The sequence below is a fragment of the Rissa tridactyla genome, chromosome 9 (genome assembly GCF_028500815.1).
Source record: "Rissa tridactyla isolate bRisTri1 chromosome 9, bRisTri1.patW.cur.20221130, whole genome shotgun sequence".
NCBI classification, from domain to species: Eukaryota; Metazoa; Chordata; class Aves; order Charadriiformes; family Laridae; genus Rissa; species Rissa tridactyla.
Genome location: NC_071474.1, coordinates 27718584 through 27733114, shown reverse-complemented (window position 1 = coordinate 27733114; position 14531 = coordinate 27718584). Strand labels below are relative to the sequence as shown.

At 50.2% G+C, this 14531-nt stretch overlaps 1 protein-coding gene across 1 annotated transcript in view; it reads left to right on the top strand.

Moving 5' to 3' along the window:
* The window catches only part of GPC3 (glypican 3), a 172552-nt gene that overhangs the window by 89445 nt on the left and 68576 nt on the right, over window positions 1–14531 (top strand). Inside the window, exon 4 of the mRNA XM_054214410.1 lies at window positions 13058–13191. Within this exon, the coding sequence (XP_054070385.1) occupies window positions 13058–13191 (134 nt within the window). The remainder of the gene's footprint in view (window positions 1–13057; window positions 13192–14531) is intronic.

Genomic DNA, 14531 nt, shown 5'->3' with positions numbered 1-14531 from the left:
GCGTAGCAATTTAGTGGAATCCTCTTCTCATAATCAAATTCTAGCCCTCGGTTCGACGACGTTGCTAAAGGTGGTGTGATAAAGTGGAATTCATTTCATTTCTGTCTGCAAACAGCCTATTGTTGAATGAGTCACTTTAATATATTAATCAGACGTATAATATAGCATTGTAACGAGGTTAAAAGTGCACCTTGATTTCCATTTTAAAGATATCCTCAATCAAGCGGAAGCTAATCCAGCGCTGTAAGGCATTCCGTAATTCAATTGTACTAACCGCAGGACATGTTAAAACAAGATGTCTTACAACAAAAGTCTCGAAAAAGCCCTGCAGTTATTTATATCTTTATGGAAAATAATGATTTACATTTTCAATAAGCCTGAATTTGTCTTTGGGAAGAATGTAATTCCTTTATCGTGGGCAAAAATCTAATGGGAGTCTTTTTACCTTGTCTGCTGTGTTTTGGGTAAGTTATCTTGGCGCTGACCTTTAATTGGATTAGGCTAGAACTGACTGTCAGGGGAAAAAAAAATAATAATATGGATCTGGTAGCTTCAAAATTAAGAAAAATCAACAAATGAGGGGAAAAAAAAACAGTGGGAAAAAAAGAACACAGGGCCTTCCTGAGCCCTTTGTTGGCCTTGAATGGATTAATTCTACCAGCAGCTAAGCTCTGCTGTGCGGAGATATTTTTACCATTTTCCGTTAATAACTTAATAATAGCTTTTATTTTAGGCTTTGCTTGGGGAGGTCCGCGGCATCGTCGTGGGGAGGGCCTGGTGCACCCCTTCCAGAGGCCGGATAACGCCCCGGGAGCTCGCCCCGGGCTTGCTGAGCTGGAAAACAAATGGTTGTTAATTATTCTGCTGGAGATACTAAGCAACTTAAAAACCGTTGAAATGATTTGGTGAGCTTTGGTGCCTCCAGCATGGTTGTTTTAGTGGAAAGCGGTGTTTGGAAAGAGCGAGGTGGATGGAGGGAGCACAAGGTGGATGCTGGGGGCGTTATTCCTATGGGGAGGTGAAAATAAGTGGGATTATGATCCTTCGTAAGGGACAGGTGAGTGGGGAGGAAGGATGGAACCGAACCCTTTGGGGTTGGGAGGGTTTTCTGCTCAAGCACAGGAAGGGACGAGGGCGTTTTATAGTGAAAAATACTATTACTGGCGTAAAAGCCTTTGGGTTTATCAATGTGTAAATCTGAAAAGCTGCGTATACCAGTGCGCGTGGTCCGCGCAGGTTGCAAACAAGGCGCTGCGGTTTACCTGCTTGTTTTGGTATCAGCAGTTAAAGCAGAGTTTGCGGTAAGCCTTATGTGCTCGATTTTATATAAATATTACACTTGCTATTGGATCGCTGATTGAGAGAGAGAAAGAACTAATTAAGGAGATGGGATATCATCAGTAGATTTTTCTTCCCGGCGATTTTATGAGCAGTAATTTGAAAAGAGCCGTATTAAAGTCATTGAGGGACAAGTTAATGCTGCGTTTCTAAGAATATTGCCCTTCTACTAAAAGATTATCTTCAAGAATAAACAGTGTACAGTAGCTAATTGTTAGCTGACACATTATAATGGCTTTATACTTCCCAAACTGAATTGGTCTGGTTAAAAAAAAGAAAAAAAAGAAAAAAAGGAGGAAGTCATGCAGTAACTTTTTAATTATTTAACGATGTATTTCTCAAAGAAGAATTGAATCTGTGCTCGGGGCTGTGGGGGGGAAGTTGGACTGGTAGGTATTGACCACATTTGCAACCCAGCTGACACGGCTGCTGTTAAATAACCTGTGACGGGCCCTGTCTCCAGCTTGCTGGCTTACGTTCCAGGCTGATGGCAGGTATCTGTTTTTCCTCTCTAAATTAAGCTGCTAGGAATTTATTTCTTTCGGATTGTTCCTTTCTGTAGCGCCGTAGGCACAAACGCGGTGCGATATTAAAACCCACCGAAATCTGCGAAGGAAACCAATTAACTCCGGGAAGGAAAATAACAAGCGCGCGGCGCTCGCCTGGAGTTATTGTCGTCCTGCCGGGCTTTGCCCCGGCTGTTTCCCCGTGCCCCAGCCCGGGGCTGCCCCGGCTGCGCTCCCCCCGCTGCCGCGGGACGGGGCACCCCCAGCCTTCCCCCCGCCCGCTCCTCCAAGAGAGCCCACGCTCGAAGCCTGTGCGGAAATCGGTGCTCTCAAAGGGGTTATTGTTCACTTATTGGCACTCTGCGACAGGCAGAGGTGCAGAAAGTAATTTATTTTTTTCTTCTTCTTCTTTTTTTTCTTTTTTCTTGGTGTAAGTTCTCGGGGGAAACTCGTAACCTCTCAAGCCAATTCCTTCCTTTGCTTCCCAGTCTGTGGGGATGGAGTAGATGGAATTCCTTGCACCAGGAGGGTCCTCTAGGGGCCTGCGGTAGCAATTGTGAAGGTATTAGAGCATATAATATATTTTATAGTATATAGTGTATATATAGACACTATATAGAGAGTATATAATATATAGACACTGTATATAATATATAGACACTATATACATACACAAAGTGTGTATATATATACACACTGTATATGTATAGTGTATATATACATGTATATGTACATATATAGGTACATATACACAATATATATAGAATATAATATATATACATTATATATACAGTATATAATGTATATATATAGAATATAATATATACACATTATATAGTATATAATGTGTATATATTATATTCTAGATGTATAGTGTATATACCTAGATGTATATATATACACTATACATCTAGAATATAATATATATACATTATATATACAGTATACTATATATACACACTCTATGCATATATATACACACTATATATAGTATATATATTTTATAGTATGCGCAAAGCACAGTGGAGTAATTGCAATGTATTGAGCATCCTTAGCAGGAATGGGCTTTGCTACCTTGGGGTCCGCATTTTCTTGGGAGTGAGTTGTCTTCAGCGCTGATTTTGAACTCAGCCGGTTGGGTTTGGAACCCTTTCAGGCTCCTCAGGGAATGAGAGGACGGCAGCGTGGGGTGAGGATCAGCTGTGCCCCCGCATCGGCCAGGCGCCACGGCGGGGGCTCGTGGCGTCACCAGCAGCTGGCTTTCAGGTGCTGTCGTGTTTTGTTCCCAAGCCTAGCACGCTCCTGCTCTTTTCTGGATTTTGCTCCCACATCTTCCCTTTGGGTCTGTTGTCACCTTTCAGACAAGGCTGTCTTCTCTTTCCAAGACTAAAGCCGTGGTTTGGTTCTCTAAGAAACATCGTATTGTGTAGACCTAACTTAAAACCATAGTGGGTGCATTAGTATGCTGCGGGGCCCTGTTCCAGGAAATGTCTCCGCTTGGGAAAACGATACAAGCGTGTGCTGAAAAGGAAGGAAATGTTTTTTCCCTCGCCTCTCCCAGTCGCTGGCTGTACTGGGTCCCAGCCCTGGCTGGGGCACCGGCCGCCCGCCCTGCTGTTTGCTACCGAGGGCCAACCGCAAGAACCGAAATACCAAATTTTGTGTTAAATATGGAATTAACAAAACACTGGAGGGAAACACTGACTTGAAGAGCTGGGCTTTAATTATGTGTCATGGATTATAGAGGCAGAAGGCACAACTGTGATCATTTAGTCCGACTTCCTCTCTACCTATAAATAACAATAAACAGCCTTTTGCTTAAACACAAAGCAGCTTTCTCCGGTGGATTAAACCCTGCATGCTGGGGACGCCAGAAAGAAAAAAACATCTTGTTTGCATTATTTTATGTAGGTTTGAAAGGGCTTGACTCAAGCTGAGGTCACGGTTCCTTTGAGGGAAAGGGCATCCTGCGCTGGGAGGAGCTGGGTCAGCGCAGGGGTCGGGATGTGGTGGGACACGGCGTGGAGGTGCCTTGGATGCTGCGGCACTGGTCCTCCTGGGGACGGTGTGGCATGCCCTAACGGGAGCAGGGGTGAAACTGCAGGGGTGGTCTCCAACTCGTTGAAGCTATTTGAATCCTGACACAGCAGCAGAAGTGCAGATGGGGATCATCCAGCTGCAGCAATTAGCACCAAGGATTGAACCTCTTGCTCTCCCCTCTGCTCTTCTGAGCTGCTGCGCCTGCGCTCTTCCGCAGGCTGTGGGGTGGAGCGGCATGTAACCATGTGGTCTTGTGTCCCCTCTGTCACACCAATACATGTGGCTGCACAGGGACACATCCTGCTCCTTGCCCTGAGGAACCTACATCTTCCGAGACAGTCCTCAGGTTGTACCAGGACATGGTGAGGGCCTTGGGCAGCATCTGGGTTCCCTGGGGGTAGCCGTGCTGTTGTCTCCTCTTCCATCAAGTCTTGAGCCTTCCCTTATTCTTCTCTCAACCAGTGGTCAGAGCTGTCTTTGCAGACAAGAAATGAGGCCAGGGAGGGGCCACCCATTGGTCTTCCCTAGGCCCCATGTTTCTGCTGCGATCATAGAATCATAGAATGTGTTGGGTTGGAAGGGACCTCTAAAGGTCATCTAGTCCTCCCAGTTTCGGAGCACACTGTCCACGCCACCTTATTTTCCCAAGCTTATTTTCTGCAGAATAAGTGAAGGGATTTTATGTTAATAAAACCACAGCAGGTTATTTCACAGTTGGTTTTTTTACACAAGACTCCTCAGCTGGTACAATGTCCCATCAGGGCAATGATCATAGAATGTGTTGGGTTGGAAGGGACCTCTAAAGGCCATCTAGTCCAACCCCCCTGCAGGGAGCAGGGACATCTTCAACTAGATCAGGTTGCTCAGAGCCTCATCCAGCCTGGCCTTGAATGTCTCCAGGGATGGGGCCTTCACCACCGCTCTGGGCAACCTCTTCCAGTGTCTCACCACCCTCATTGGAAAGAACTTCTTCCTAATGTCTCATCTCAACCCACCCTGCTCTAGTTTAAAACCATTGCCCCTCGTCCTGTCGCTGCATACCCTTGCCAACAGCCCCTCCCCATCCTTCCTGTAGGCCCCCTTCAGGGACTGGAAGGCCTCTATAAGGTCTCCTCGGAGCCTTCTCTTCTCCAGGCTGAACCCCCCCAACTCTCTCAGCCGAAGTGATGCTGCAAAGTGTCTTGTGATGCTCTACATGAGAGATGGGATATAAAAATGAAGTTACATTTCCTTCTAAAAATGCCTCCTTAGTCTCCTGGAGTTTGAAGACCTGGTGTTCAAAACCAGGTGGTGATGGCCTTCAGCGTAACCTGGTCTGGTAGCTGCCGGGGTCCCTGAGCATTTGTAGCGCGTGTTTGCAGCATGTGTTGGGCGTCACCGCGGGCACTGGTGTGGCAGGCGCTCTGTTATTCTAAGCATTAGTGTTTGTGTGCATTTTACACATTATAGCATTGCATTATTTAGAGGTAATGCATTATTAAAGGCGCTTCTCCTCGGCAGGGAGAGTAGGTCACTTCCCGCGGTTCCCGTTGCTCCGCGCGAACGAGTGAGGGTGCTGTCTCTTATGTAATCCTCACAAGGTGATGGCTGAATAATGGCAATCGTAATGCTCTGGAGCTGATTAATAACATTTAGTACTCCATTAATGAGGAATTTCAGTGAAATGTGTGTAGAAGACATCTGTGTTATCGCACTCGGTTTGTTCCTTCTGCTCGAGCGCCTGGAACCAGAGGAACAATCCATTACTTAGTTAATAATGATGCTCTTCCTAAAATAAAGGCTTGTAAATTCATTTTTATGCCCATAATCATATTTTCCGCTGCGAGAAGAGGGAGGGAGCAGGGAATCGTCTCTTTCCCCTCTTCCTGACAAAATGTATATAATGATAACAAGCATATAAGAGTGTTTGCCCTAGCTAAGTGTTTCTTCGCTTGGGTTAATCAGCATTCGTTGGAGAGCGTGGCACGCAGTTTGTGGAAGGCGATGCGATCCCCGGGGGTGGCGTGGCAGATTTAAATCAGTAATAAAAGCCCTGGGGAAATTAACAAGACAAAACATTAACCACAGACTACACATTAACATACATTAGCATTTTTATTACACCTGGAGAAATGGTAAATGCGCTTGGTTACTACTGTTAAAAAGTTTATGTTCTATCCTGCATTGTCGCAAATGTATATTTTTGGTTTAAGCCCTTTAGAAGTTAATTAAGCGGATTTCTATAGCAGCGCTTGAGTAATAGACTTCAGGTTCACTTTTATGGTGACTTGGAAGATAAAGAACACATTTGTGCCCCGTTTGTGATGCTAGTAATGCACGCGATGTGCAGCAGAGTAGGGCGTGGAAAAAAAGTAGGGGGAAGAAGCACCAGTAGGGGAAGAAGCAGCTGCGTCACTGAGCCTTACTGGTCAAACTGGGTTCCGTGGCTGAACGATGCGCAGGGTTTAGTGGGCACCAGTTGGTTCCTCTGAAGGCAACACGTTTTCTTGAGGGCTGTGGTGGTCTCTGCTGCGCGTGCCGTAGCAAATCGCCCTTTCGGAGGCTGTGTTCGAATCAATTATAATAGTTAATCGCCTTTCGGTTTAACGCGCAGCCTCTCCCCAAGGAAACTCGGGAACAGGTATAAAATGACATACGTGAACTGCGGAGAGCAGAGAAGATTGCGGGAGGAAATCTTCAAAAATGAGGCCATCCCCTTGAGGGGAAAAAAAAAAAACCGACCCACCTATTTCTTCCTGGAGAGTGAATCTATAAGCAGAAGAGTTCACGGAGAAGACAAATGGAAACTCCGTGTAAAGTTTAAGCAAAGGTCAAATACAGCAAGCTCTCCTTCACAGCAGAGTGGAGCTCACGGGCTGAATGAGAAGCGGCAGCAGCAGGTATTCGCCAGCATCTAATGCTCTCTCTTCTCTTCCAAGGGGTAGTTGGTTAGCTTTTTTAAAAGAAAATCTTCTAGAAAATTACCTTTAAAATGCTCTTACTCTTAAAAGTGATGCTCACGTTGGCGCTGAGGATCACACGAGTGCTGCTTTCCAATCTTTCCCCGTCTGGATTTGCTCGCTGATGTGTCAGGCGAGAGGTTTTTGCCCCAGGTGGCCGCCCTGCCTCGTGCCTGGGCAACGGAGTGGCTCCGGTCGGTGGCCCTGGCGCTGCAAGCAATGCCAGGCTGCCAGGGCCGGGCTGGAGGTGCCTGCGGCCTTTGCCCTCCATCAGCTGCGTCGAGGCTGTGATGCTTTGCACAGAACTGGGTACTACCCTTTTTTTGGACATAATTTAACCTTATTCCAGTGGTCCCAGTTTCCATTGGCTTGTGGTCACTCTCGTAAACCAGCAAGACCCTTGCAGTCGGCCTGGCTGGAAGGAGCCGTGGCGGCGGATCTGGTCCCCGGCTGCTCACGGCGCATCATTTCCAACAAGTTCCCTGCAGTCCTCCGGCACTGCGTCCCTTAAATTAATAGGGAAGCACTAAAGCGGGCTGATAGCGCTGCTCCGTTAGCTTCCTCCCTGAGCTCCTCTCAAATCAGTGTTCCCGCTCGAGCGGAGCCATTACACAGCATGCGGCTCCCGGGGGTGTCGGAAACCAGCTGCTTCTCCGTCCAGCACGGGGATGGCCAGCGGGTCCCGGGAGCCGCGGGGTCCATGAGCAGCTCTGCCCGGCCGGTGGCACGGCTCGCCCTGCGCCGGGATGGAGAAATGGGGCGGTGGGTAGCGGGTGGCAGGAGGTAAATGCTTCCCCTCGTGGCTCGCGTTGGAGGAGGCTAATGACATCGGGTAATTAGCAAGTTTGTTAATGAGCTGGGGGAGGGAAATTGAGCTTCAGCTGTCACAGTATCGGTGGCTTTGGGGGCTTGTAAAAGTTCAGGCTTGGGGAAGGTTTTGCTTGCCTTGTGTCCCGTCGTGGCAGTTTTTTTGTGGACTGGCAGATTCTCTTAAAAACAAACAAAAACCCCCAACCCCCATTGCCTAAAAAGCGCACTGCCATTTGATTTGCGTATTCCTTTTTTTGCGGCCTGATGTTTCAAACTTCAGCCTGTTCTGGGACTCTGTGTGCGTGTGACATGAAATAGGAGACTGCTCGGCTCCTTTGCTGAATCTACTTTAGGTAAAGACTCGTGTGTATATTTACGATCCTGCTGATGGTGTGCAGAGCCCGAGGAGACGAGCCGGCGGTTCCGTTCTGTCGATTTGCTTTGAATTTCACATTTATAGTTGTGTGGCGGGAGGCAACCGCGTATTGCCACTGTCCCTCGGTGCTAGTTGAGCACGCACAGTTAGACGTGCCGCCTTCCTTCGGCTCTCACTCTTGCAGGCATCCCACCTTGCCGGGGATCTCGCTGCCCCTGCTCCTGCCAAAGCAAGCGGTGCCTGGAGAGCTGAAGCATCTCCCTTTTCCCCCTCCCCAAGGTTTGAGGCTTGTGTTGTCCCTTCTCTGCCCTACGGCGGCATTTTTCTGGACTTTTTAAAATTTGGAGGTCGCTTTTAAATAGCGGTGATTAGGACGAGGCTGGGGAAGTGGGTTTATGTGTTCCTGAGCTTGGAACGGGGACACAAAAAAGGGGTAAAGATTGAAACAGGATTTCTGAGCTGTTGTCCTAGGACCGCTTGTGGCCCAGCAGACTTTGGCAGATGGTTTGTGAAATCCTTCCCTCCCCCAAAAAGCACACGCGATGCCGCCCCTGCGAATGAGCAGGCAATCTGTTACTTCTCCGTTCTCTCACTTTTATTTAAAGTTCAAATCTCAGCCGGGTTTTTGTTTGACTAAAATATGTGACAATCACTTCACCGTGACTTTGCAAGATGGGCTGCAGGGTTGGTGTTTCGGGTTTGTTTTTTTTTCCCCGGAAAAGGTTAATTGGTCCTTGAATAAATAAATAAGTTAAAAAACTGGATGCGCTGCTCAGACTCTCCAGCTTCTATCTGTGAAGATTTCAACTGCTGTCCCATGTCTGGGCTAGCATTGGTCCTGTTCGTGGTTCCATCCCTCGCAGGAGCCCGTGGTACCCAGATGCCGAGCGGGACTGGGAGGATGCGGCCGATCCGCAGCTCCCGCGCAGGAGCTGGGAGCAGAGGGGCTGCCGGACCGCGGGTGCCGGGGGGACGACGACGAGGCAGCCCCAGTCCGCCCGGCCGCTTTGCTGTTTGAAGTGCCATTGTTCCCCCTGTCGCTCAGGCCCTCCTCTCGCATTCAGCGTGTCTCAGCATCCTTGGGGAAAAAAGCCTTGATCCTGGACTTGCTCTTCTCTGGGGGTTCAATAGGCTTCTCCGGCTGAAAGGCGGGCTTTGGAAAGGGAGGGAGGGGGGCTTTTCACAGAGCTGGGGGGAATCAAAGGGAGTCATCACAAACGGCAGCTTAAAACATCCGACCTTTTCCGGCTTCTCTCCTCGGCTTTACGTGCCCGTGCAGAGCGTGGGTGCAGTGCTGCTGCTTTTGTGGCATCACTTCTTTGGTGCCTGCCATGGCTGCCCCATCCCTGGAGGGGTTCAAGGCCAGGCTGGACGGGGCTTGGAGCAACCTGGTCTGGTGGGAGGTGTCCCTGCCCAGGGCAGGGGCTTGGGACTAGATGACTTTTAAGGTCCCTTCCAACTCTAACCAGTCCCTGATTCTATGGTTTGCGCGCCTTGTGTTTCCCAGGCGTGGTTTCATGGCAGGGCTCGTCTCCGACCTCCCCGGGGGCTCAGAGGGCACGTTTGGGGTGTGAAGTCTGCAGACCCCCGTGCATCTTTGTCCTCTCCTGCCCATCTGCCCGTTGCAGGGACGGTGGCACCAGCCAGCACAGAAAGAGCACGGGACGTGCAGACCCGTTCTGCAGCGGTGGGCTCTCGGGTGTCCCAAATACCCTTGTCCAGGTCTCGTGCTGCCCCATGATTTCCTCCTAGTCCTGGCTTCCTGCATCAGGGTCTACCTGTGAGTTTTACGAGAGGGATGAGTGCTAAAGGAAAACGCAAAAGGCAAAGAAAACAAGCCCAAAATGTGGCGTTTGGTTTTCTTACTCCCTTCCTGCCTCTGGTTTTTAAGCCTGCCACGTGATTTGAGGAGGGCGGGAGGGCTGATAACGTTCTTCTGCAAGACTTGGGTTTGGCAAGACAGGGAACACAGCTAAGGGAGGGCAGCAGAGAAAAAAAAACACAACAGGTAAGATGCTACAGAAACTGCTTCCCTGGCAGCTGCAGGAGGAGCCGCTTCGGTGGAAGGAACTGCAGGTGCAGAAGGGACCCTTGGCAGCATCTCTTCCCACCACACTGTGAACCAGAAATGGCAGTGCCCGGCTCCCAGGAGGCTGCTCTTTTACTCCTTATTGTACGGCAGCCCGAACAAACTGTGCCACTCTTGGTAACGAAAGAGGTGACATTACTAATTTATTTGCCCACCCAAATGCAGGATGTAATAGAACAGAATTAATCTCTTCTCCTTACACATCAGATGCTTGTAGCTTTGGGCGGCGGGTGGGCTTTTAGCCTCCGGTGTGTGGCTAACTGGGAGTTGAGCTGGTCGCCTTGGTTCAGTGTGGCGTGAAGATAAATGAGGGGCTGCAAGGAAGAGGCATTTTATGGGTACGTGGTTGGTCCCAAGCCTGGCTGCAGGCGGTGGGATGAGGCTGAAGGAAAGAGGGATTAGTGTTGGCTGTGGTGCCTTGATGGCCCTGGCAATTGGCTGAGCCCCCTTCAAAACCCAGCACGGATGAATCCTGCAGAACGGCACAGGGTGGTTCAAAAGGCGAGTTTCCTAGTGGCAGCAGTGCCTCTGGGGGACGGCTGTCCCTCGGTGGTCTCCCAGAGAAGGAAATCGCTCAAATTTCAAAGAGGGAGGTGATTCTGCCCCTCTGCTCCGCTCTGGTGAGACCGCACCTGGAGTACTGTGTCCAGCTCTGGAGCCCTCAGCACAAGAAGGACATGGACCTGTTGGAGCAGGCCCAGAGGAGGCCACGAAGATGATCTGAGGGCTGGAGCCCCTCTGCTGTGAGGACAGGCTGAGAGAGTTGGGGGGGTTCAGCCTGGAGAAGAGAAGGCTCCGGGGAGACCTTCGAGCCCCTTCCAGTCCCTGAAGGGGGCCTACAGGAAAGCTGGGGAGGGACTCTGGATCAGGGAGTGTAATGATAGGACATGGGGCGATGGCTTCAAACTGAAGGAGGGGAGATTTAGATTGGATATCAGGAAGAAATTCTTGGCTGTGAGGGTGGTGAGCCCCTGGCCCAGGTTGCCCAGAGAAGCTGTGGCTGCCCCATCCCTGGAGGGGTTCAAGGCCAGGCTGGACGGGGCTTGGAGCAACCTGGTCTGGTGGGAGGTGTCCCTGCCCAGGGCAGGGGGTGGCACTGCATGGTCTTTAAGGTCCCTTCCAACCCGAACCATTCTGTGATTCTATGAAATCTGGCCACAGCGATGGCCACAGTGCTGCTGCTGAGTCTCGGGACAGTGGCTGCGCGGGAGAGCTTTAATGAGGCGTTTTGGATTCCATCCCCTGCTGCAGCCGGTTACTGAATCGTCTGTATGCTAATGAGCTAATTTGTGTCATTAACAGAGCCCTGTTAATCAAGACCTCCCATGGTATGACTGGGCTGTAGCCACAACGCTTGCTGTATTTTAGGCCCTGATTTTTTTAATTAGTAACGCTGTGTACAGTGCTCATCCCTGGGCCCCTGCAGCGCAGCCCATGGGGGTGCTGAGATACCTCGAGATGCAGAACCGGGGTCTCAGGATTTACCTTCCGAGGGGAGGTGTTTCCTAAAAGCCTGGCTAGAGAGGTGGAGCGTAAGTGACTTGAGATGCTGCAGTGTTCAGCAAGGAAGGAGCAGGGATGTCTTAAGTCCCTTCCTGCCAGCATGCATTTAACCCGGCACAGAGAGATTTGCTGGTCACACCTGCAGCTCAGGGTGTTTGATAGCCACAGAGCCACTTTGATGCCCAAAAATCTCGACTGAAGTTTCCTGCCTTCCCTCCCGCGGGGCAGGGATTCGTACAAGAGCGAGGTTGCATCCTTAGGGCAGCATTTTGCTTTCACGGGCTGTTGTGGTTTAACCCCAGCTGGCAACTAGCACCACGCGGCTGCTTGCTCGCTCCCTTCTCCCCAGTAGGGTAGGGAGAAGAGGGAGAAAAGGATGGGGGAAAAAAAACCTCCTGGGTTGAGATAAAGACAGTTTAATAGAAGAGTAACAGAAGAGGAAAATAATAAGAATATACAAAATAAAGTGATACAACACTGGTGAGGCCACATCTGGAATGCTGTGTCCAGTGCTGGGCTCCCCGGTTCCAGAAGGACAGGGAACTGCTGGAGAGGGGACAGCAAAGGGCTACCAAGATGCTGAGGGGACTGGAACACCTCTCTCGTGGAGAAAGGCTGAGGGATTTGGGCCTCTTCAGTCTGGAAAAAAGACGACTGAGGGGGGATCTCATCAACGCTTATAAATACTGAAAGGGTGGGTGTCAGGAGGATGGGGCCAGGCTCTTTTCAGTGGTGCCCGGTGACAGGACAAGGGGTAACGGGCACAAACTTGATCATGGGAAGTTCCACCTCAACATGAGGAGGAACTTCTTTCCTGTGAGGGTGGCAGAGCCCTGGCACAGGCTGCCCAGAGAGGTGGTGGAGTCTCCGTCTCTGGAGACATTCCAAACCCACCTGGAGGCGTTCCTGTGCCACCTGCTGTGGGTGACCCTGCTCTGGCAGGGGGTTGGACTGGGTGATCTCCAGAGGTCCCTTCCAACCCCTGCCAGTCTGGGATTCTGTAACACAAGTCCTTGTCACCACTTGATGATCAGTTGCCCAGCCCATCCTGAGCAGTGATCACGGATTCCTGCCCCCCCTGCAACCCCCATTTATATGATGTCTATGGGATGGAATATTCCTTTGGCCAGCTTGTCCTGTCTATTGTCCCTCCCACCTTCTATGGGGAGCTGAAAAAGCCCTTGGCTAATGTAAATGTTACTTAGCAACAGCTAAAACTAAAAGGTGTTATCAACTTTGTTCTCATACTAAATCCAAAACACAGCAGCTACTACAAAAAAAATCTAACTCTATCCCAGCTGAAACCAGGACGGGTGCTTGCGTGAGCTATGGGAGAGGTGGGGATGACGGGACAACAGACCAGCTCACGTGCAGGTGCCGGTGTGCATCTCAGCTATTTTCCTGCAGTGTTTCTGGCCCCAACACTTCCTCATGCTGCTGTGTTTGTGTTTTCCAGATCAGCCGATTATGCGGCCACGCTCAGCAGAGGCAGTATCGATCAGCTAATTACCGTGAAGACCTTTTAGTTGACAGGAAAGTCCTGAAGGTGACTCACATCGAGCAAGAAGAGACTCTGTCGAGCAGGAGGAGGTGAGGCCGCTGGGGCTGAGCGTGGTGCCTGTGGGATGGGCTGCGGGAGCAGTTGCCATACAGCGTGGCCCCGTGGAAGAGGATGGAAAAGCTCCTTATTTCCCTTATCCGCAAACCTGCCGCTGAACATCAGAGCTGCTCTTTGGCTGGCTCTGAAGTGCAGCGAGGTGCCTACATGTGTTTTCTCACCTAGTGCATCTATTTTTTATTTCTTTGTAATGTGTGAAACTGCCTCGTCCTTTTCATCTTTGTTTTGCTTTTTTGCAATGCGCCAGGCACCCGGTTCACACAACAAATGCCTCCTCTGGGTTTCCTGGGCACTGCTATAGGGGCAGAAATACTCACAGGTGTAGTTTTAGGTGGAAATGGTCCCTCTAGCCCAAAACGCTGCGTGTAACACTGTGTGTGCAGGTAAGGGGGACTCATTTCACTTTTTTTTTTGGTGCAGTCTTTTACGATAGTTCAGGAACGTTAACAGCCTTTTATTGAATATTTTCAAAGTGAAGCAGGTACCTCCGCTGCTGTCACTGCACCCTGTGCTTCCTTCCCTCTGTAAATAGAAGCTGTAATTCGGTGGGCGCATGCTGGTGTGTCAGAGAGAAGCATCTCCCCTCTGGATCTCAAAGGGCACCCAGAAATGTGCGGTGCCTTTACTACTGTCTTGGATACAAGAAGAATAGATAGACTAAGTTGGATGGATTTCTCTTTAAAGAGTAACAGGGCCACATTCTTGATACGGTTCCCATGAGATATAGCACCAGGGCTTGCATTCCTCTGTTGTCTCGACACGTTGGAGGGTTACACAGCCCAGGCTCTGCCAGAGATGTCCTCGGAGAACTGTGAAGTCTAATGAGGTCTGCTACGATGAATTATGTGAGCTCATACCTGCAGATACGGAGGAGTTTCTCCCTTCCCCTCCTCTCCCTGCCAGGCAGGGAGCTCTGCTCCCCAGGAAAGTTTTCTTCCATCCGTCTCCCCAGCGCTGCTGGGATTTGCGGGATGGGGAACAAGGCAGTGCTGAGGACACGAGGAGCTGGGAGTGACGGGCAGCCTAAGGCTTGTCCTGCTCGGGGTTTGGCGTAACTGAAACCCCAGGTCTTGCATCGTTTTGGCTTTCAAAATGGTGTTGGTAGGACCTCCTGCCCCACCGTAAGCCCAGTGCAGGAGACGGCTGTAGGAGGTGGTTCGTGAAGGAGGTGAATGTCTGAAGAACCCCTCCAATTTGTGCAGGGGGGTTGTGGGCTGAACTCCTGCCCTTCGGAGGGGGCTTGGCTCCTCAGGCAAAGGTTTATTGGCATGGGCAGTGATGGTTGGTGCTTGCCAGGGTAGGACCTGGTGGC